The sequence below is a fragment of the Leuresthes tenuis genome, unplaced genomic scaffold (assembly GCF_036924035.1).
Source record: "Leuresthes tenuis unplaced genomic scaffold, fLeuTen1.0.hap1 SCAF_10, whole genome shotgun sequence".
Taxonomy (NCBI): Eukaryota; Metazoa; Chordata; class Actinopteri; order Atheriniformes; family Atherinopsidae; genus Leuresthes; species Leuresthes tenuis.
Genome location: NW_027325364.1, coordinates 30,151,687 through 30,158,133, shown reverse-complemented (window position 1 = coordinate 30,158,133; position 6,447 = coordinate 30,151,687). Strand labels below are relative to the sequence as shown.

The following is a 6,447-nucleotide window of genomic DNA, read 5'->3' as shown; positions in this document are numbered from 1 at the left end:
CATGTACCGAGTAAATATACTATGACACCTTGTGGTAGGAATCTAAGCTTACACCACATATACAGAAACTGATATCTAAAAGTTAACTGTTCAGATAGCTATGGATGAATGACCGCTTTACGCTTTTGTGGCTGCTATATATTTTTTTATAAATCGGGTTGTTATCACTCGATATAATCACAAAAGCCACCAGGAAAGATTATCTATGAACATTCAAATTTTATCGCAAAAGTAACCATAGTTATTTTTACCGACTACCCTTGAATGCACCTCTGTGTACGGTTGGTGCATGCGCGTTTGTGCGGTAAGGCCGAAACTACTGATTGACGGAGGCTTTAGAATAAGTCATTTGTCGTTTCTTCAATCTTATTTAAGTGGCTGTCGTCAGTAATACGGCTGTTCTTATTGGTGATGTATTTAAAACATATTGTATTAAGTTTCTTTATGCCTTCTATCTATATTAATTATAACTCACTGTCTGACTCTTCGTATTATTGTAGCTGCTAGCCAACTTAGCGACAGCGATAGCAACCGGCTAATGAAAAGCGTGTACGAAATGACATTAGTGTTAACTTTGTGTGTATGTTTGATTTGTGTGCTAAAGTGGAATATTTAGACCACATTGTCTCTCAGTGTTGTAATTTGAAAGCGTTGCTGTTGAACTAAACGCTCGAGAATTGGGCCAAGGCTGCGGTTCTGCCAGTCTTAAGAGAGACTTGGAGAGACATGGCGGAAACTGTACTTACGTCACACTCAGTTTTTTGCAACATATTTCATTTTGAGCTTTGATTGACAGAAGTGAACTTACTGTAAATTAGCGCTTCTCTTGTCCAGCGATCACACGACCACTGACACTGACCCACTTCTAACATTCTGTCTATAACAACTTCAAATATATCTACAGTCAGATTTTCTTTGGGGAAATTTCCAAGTTAATTGCTTCATCCATATGACCTAAAAAGCGGCAAATAACCTAGTTCTGAAAGATGCTTCCCAGCCACTGCTGTCTTGCACATTTTGGAATCTTTTATTGTAATGAGGAAAGGGTTCTTGATTTTTAAGCATTTAATGCCTCAGCTGGTGTAACTGTTTTGCATCTAAAGGCTGTGACTTTTAGCCCATGGGATTTTCTCCCATTTCCATCACCCTCTTCTAAGTCATATTTTCACAGTTTTTGACTTGTTGTCACAGGTCTCTCACTGTTTATGGCTTCTTTCTTTTTTTCTTAACATCATCATGGTGGTGTGCTGATAAATTTCTTGTATAATTCCTTCAGGTTTAACATTAGATATGGCCCGTGGGCACCAGAAGTTCCAGTCCCAACAAAAAAATGCCAAAAAGCAGGCGGACATCAAGAAGAGCAAAGGACATGACCAGAAGGCAGCAGCTCAGGCTGCTTTAGTATACACGTGCACTGTGTGTCGGGTATGTGCAGAAGCTGCAAACGGAACATTTAACCATAAAGTTGAGCTCAAACTTGGACGCTGTGGTCACCCACTTTTTAAAATTGACATATTGTTGTTCAAAGCTGGTGTCAGTAACACTGCTGTGTTATCAGTTTATTGGGTACATTGTTTTGGGTTTTTTTACTGTACAATGAATTAAACCTATAAGCAATGTGCTGTTGAATTGAAATGAGTTACGATTGCCAGCTGTGTGTCATATTTTGTGAGGGTGAACAAAACAATAGATGTTCATCTTCATCATGATGTATGAAAATATGTTAGCTGAACGTTAGGAGCTTCATAATAACAGGATTTATTTGTATATTATGTAAAAATTACACTGTTACACATTATAATTTCTGCCTTGCTTGTGGGGATGTGAGAAAAGACAGAATTGACACGAGTGCATATGCTTCGAAATATTCCATTGCCCTAGAGTAACCGTGGCGACACTTAAATGGAGAACATGGCTTCACAGAAAGTTATTTTTAACGAGCTGGGGAAAAGAAAGAAAAACTTTTCGTTTAGGGTAAAACATCCTTGTTCAAACTCTCACGTTGCACATTTGGTGACAACACAGCAAACCTAAAAGCATGCTAGCACTGTGACAACTCTGCTGCAGGGAATTCAGAAGGGAAATTCGATAGATTCATACACTTGTTGATCAACGTTGTGTTCAGACAAAGCTTTGGATAGCAGGTGGGTAGCATTCAGATCTCTGCACTTGTCTGTCAGAAGAAGATGTTGTGCGGAATTTAAATGATAAACCTGAATCTTTTTTCCTCATGGCAGCAATTGTGAGACATGGTTAACAATGTACTTGTTTTTGGTAAACGTCTTTTCTGTAGTCGGGATACTTTCAGCGCTGCATTTCTTTTTGGGAACCAAACTTTGTTCCTCCCCTTTCCATTGCTTATTTTGCATACAGGGCCTGCATGCAGCAACTGCTTTGTAAACCGTGAACGTTATGCAACAAAGTCATTTTAATTCCTGCTGTGTTTTTTGATCTTGTCTTTTTTTCTTCTTCTTCCTCCTCCTCAGACACAAATGCCAGACCTGAAGACCTTCAAGCAGCACTTTGAAAGCAAACATCCAAAGTCCCCAATGCCCCCAGAGTTAGTTGGCGTTGAGGCGTAATGGGTCCGCCTGTTCCTCAGTATGACACTTTCAGGACGGGCCTTAACATGCTGAGCATTTGCATTCAGTGTTTCAGATTTGATATCTTGCGCACAACTATGGTTGTTACTACAGCTGATTGGCTGGCTTGTGGGTGTTTTTTTACTTACCTACTTGCCTTTTCATTTGATTTTTCTAATTATTCTTTTAGAACATTTTTATTTTATTCACCCACCTTTCAGAATATGATATCAGGGTCATTGCTTGAGGATACACAACAAACAGCTACCCTCTCTTGACTTGCACCCAAAAAATGTATCTACTCTATTTTTGATTGTATGCAATATTTGCAGTATCTGATCATTTCAAAATGTTAAACTTCCAAGACCAGCTTGTCCTCCAGCTCTGCCACAACGACACCATGTCAGCTCCTCCACTGTTGCAGAAGAAGCTTTGAAGATGTAAGTTGATAATCACTTAGCTTAAAAAAGTTGTTTGGTGGTTGTCATCTGTATTCATTTATTTTTGAGATTCACTCACATTGCACCAGGTTTGAGCTCATTATCATGTGTCCACGATGTCGAAGTTCACATCGTGTTTCGAAGGGCACATTTAATCCACAACCAATCTGCACTGGTCTACATGTTTTCCCTTGAGGCTAGATATTTTTAAAGAAAAAAAGTTTTGTCTGTTGAAATTAAGAACATGTTAAATACACTGTGCTACACGGGTATTGAAAATCGCTCCTACGTCTACACCATATATTTTCATATAATGTATGTAGTTGGTGTCCTGTGGAAATCCTTTTGGGCAGCAGAGTTTTAAAGGAAATTTACCAGAGACGGCACTGCGAGTCTATTCGCAGCAAGACTGAACAGGTTGAACCCTGCTATATAAAGTCTTTTATATGTTAGAGTAAGGGTATCTTCATTGATAACAGTTTGAGGTGTTGTAAATGACAGTTCTGATGAGCGACTCCTGTTTCCTCAGTTTTTCATTATCTTACTCATGTTGCATAAGTGTGCACGACTGTTTTGTTTTTTCTTCTTTTTTATGAGTAATTAATCACTGTTAAATTCTGCAGTGTGCCCCGTCTCAAGTTACTATAGAACACTCCCCTAGTGCAGTCTTTGTATTGTTATCCAGTCACGATGGTGCAAAAGTCTAGACTCTGAACCGGCATTGTTAGTTTAAATTGCATTACACTGTAAGTTAGTTTTGATTCTTATTTTTCTCTTAGTTTCTTCTTTTAATTTTCCTTTATTAGTGTCCTATTATAACATGCTAACAGACAGATTTCATTTATAATGCGGAAGTATTTTCAATGCATACAGACCTACTGGTCCAGTAGGAGTGGAGAGTCTGCACTGACAGCCAGCCATGTTTTTAGTTTTGTAATAATCATATCTTTGTCCATGCAATGTAATGTATAGCCTCTAAATAAAGGTCTTTTTATATAATTTCATGTTTGATTAATTCCCATTCAAACAAGTAAAGATATTCCATATCGGGTTCCTGCCTGGATGGAGGCCCAATAGGTTGGAAATGTATAGTGTTGTGAATGCATGTAGGTGTTGCTTGTGTGAAGCTATTTTTGTATGACAGCAGGTGCTGTTCATTATAAATACTTTGCCGTGTGAAGGTGGAAAATCGATGTAAATAATTAGATCCTTGTTTCCTTCATTCACTTGAGTCAGTTAACACTCAGCTCCACAAGCATCAGTCATTTTCAGTGGTGTGGTCTGCTGTTGGAGCAGCACAGACTGGAGGAGGCTGGACAATGTGATCAGACATGCCAGCTCTGCCCTGGGATGCCCCCTTAAACCTATAAAGCCAAACTTATCAATGATGGCCAGCAACCCCTCCCCCTTCCAGGACACACTCATTGCGCCACACAGCTCCTTCAGTAACAAGTCGCTCCACCCAAAGTCCGTGAGGGAGAGGTATCATTGATTATTCCTTCCAGCAGCTGTCAATCAGTGTCCAGTGCTCCCATTGACTGAACTTGTGCAACATTTCCAGTTCACTGCATTTTACACACTTGTAGATATTTGTATAAAATCTAGATCTATACTTTTATATATATATATGTACAATAATAATCCATCACCTGGCTGATACCAGCATTTGTAGATAATGTGCTGTATGATGCCATATATATATACATATATATTTAAATATATTTGCCTCAGCTGTTTTGTTGTCATTTTCTATTACTATTATTCCTGTACTGTGTACTATTCTTTACTCATTTGCTGCTGCAACATTTGGAATTTTCCCTTCGTGGAACAAATAATGGTTTGTCTTTTTTTTATCTTTTTCCTTTTGAATGTACAAAAGTCTAGTACTCTGAAACTACCCAGAAACTAATCCTTTAACCTAGAGTTGGAATAATTGTCTTTCATGAATTAAGTCCTTGTGTGTTCTCCCCGTGTATGTGTGGGTTCTCTCCGGGTACTCCGGCTTCCTCCTACCGTTCAAAATCATGCACGTTAGGTTTATTGGTGACTCTAAAATTGTTCTTAGGAGTGAGTGTAAGCGTGCATGTTGTTTGTTTCTGTGTGGCCCTGTGATGTCCTGGTGACCTGTCCAGGGTGTACTCCGCCTCTTGCCCAATGAGCGCTAGGATAGGCTCCAACCACCCCGCGACCCGACTGACGGATTAAGCGAGTATAGAAAATGGATGGATGTAATTAAGTCCTTATTTTTTAACTGATAAATAAAACAAAATGGCAGCCAGCTGCTGTGAAGTAAGAACGGGCCTAAAACCTGACTGTTTGGGTTAAGACAGGGATGTCAAACTCAGGTCCTCGAGGGCTGCTGTCCTGCAGGTTTTGGATATTTTCCTGCTCCAACACAACTGATTCAGATTGATGCCTCATTAACTTGTTTGTGCAGAATGTAACAATCTTTTGAAGAGATCCATTTAATCTGAATCAGGGAGACATCTAAAACCCGCAGGACAGCGGCCCTCAAGGACCGGAGTTTGACGTTAAGATGATATAAATATGATGCCCTGAAGTCTGACCTTTCTAAAAAAGCAAACTACTTAAAAATCAGTCAAACTTTGACAGACTTAAGACTATTCCAGAGGTGTTTAACTCTTGATGAGCTAGTTTTTCATGTCATTTATATAGTGGGAATGGCACAAGTAAAGCTAAACTGCTTTGCTTTATAGCTCCAAAACTCTCACATTCTTAACTGAGGAGGAAGCCCAGAACTTATCTTGTGACTATATAAACATTGGGGTCAAAATTACTGGGCTGACTGGTTTTGTGAACAGGCCTTTTCAAAAACTTGTTTTACCCTGAAGACAAATCCCGCCCTTTCTGCAACCCTCCACAATAGTCACGATAGGTTACAAGACAAAGGCTTGTTGCAGACGAGATTTTCTGTGACATAATTTACACACAGCTTATTTGAAAACCCTATCACAACAGACTACAAACCATGCCAGAAACTTGGGTGTTATATTAGATGCTGACTTACACTTTGAAAACCAGATTAATTTACTAACCAAGTCGGCATTTTACCACCTAAAAAATATATATAAGGATTAGAGACCTTCTATCTAAGCCAGACCTGGAAAAACTTGTCCATGCTTTTATCTCGAGTAGACTAGACTACTGCAATGGGCCTTCCAAAGAAAACCATCCAAAAATTGCAGCGTGTTCAAAATGCAGCTGCATGGGTACTCACAAAAAACAAAAAATACGACCACATCACACCAGTTCTCAGATCTTTGCACTGGCTTCCTCTGTGTGAGAGAGTTGAATTTAAAATTAATTTGCTGGTCTACAAATCCCTAAATGGTTTGGGCCCAAAATACCTGCTAAATCTTCTTATTGCATATCAACCATCAAGAACCCTTAGGTCATCTGGAAAG

At 39.1% G+C, this 6,447-nt stretch overlaps 1 protein-coding gene across 2 annotated transcripts; it reads left to right on the top strand.

Moving 5' to 3' along the window:
• Nucleotides 1–286: 286 nt before the first annotated feature.
• LOC140316877 (zinc finger protein 706-like) lies at nucleotides 287–4,014 on the top strand. 2 transcript variants are annotated; one of them, XR_011917349.1, is made up of 4 exons: nucleotides 287–344; nucleotides 1,277–1,425; nucleotides 2,487–3,251; nucleotides 3,376–4,014. XR_011917349.1 is itself a non-coding variant. In XM_072394925.1 (3 exons), exons 1-3 carry the CDS (start codon nucleotides 290–292, stop codon nucleotides 2,580–2,582), a joined length of 300 nt encoding a protein of 99 aa, XP_072251026.1. In that variant the 5' UTR covers nucleotides 287–289; the 3' UTR covers nucleotides 2,583–4,014. The 2 variants fall into 2 exon arrangements, 1 of the variants encoding a protein (XP_072251026.1); XM_072394925.1 differs by having other exon boundaries at nucleotides 2,487–4,014.
• The last annotated feature ends 2,433 nt before the right edge of the window (nucleotides 4,015–6,447 follow it).

Coding starts and splice junctions, on each gene's coding strand:
- LOC140316877 (XM_072394925.1), top strand. CDS start 290: ATGCGCGTTTGTGCGGTAAGGCCGAAACTACTGATTGACGGAGGCTTT. Junction 345..1,276: donor TGACGGAGGCTTTAGAATAA/GTCATTTGTCGT, acceptor TAATTCCTTCAG/GTTTAACATTAGATATGGCC. Junction 1,426..2,486: donor ACACGTGCACTGTGTGTCGG/GTATGTGCAGAA, acceptor CCTCCTCCTCAG/ACACAAATGCCAGACCTGAA.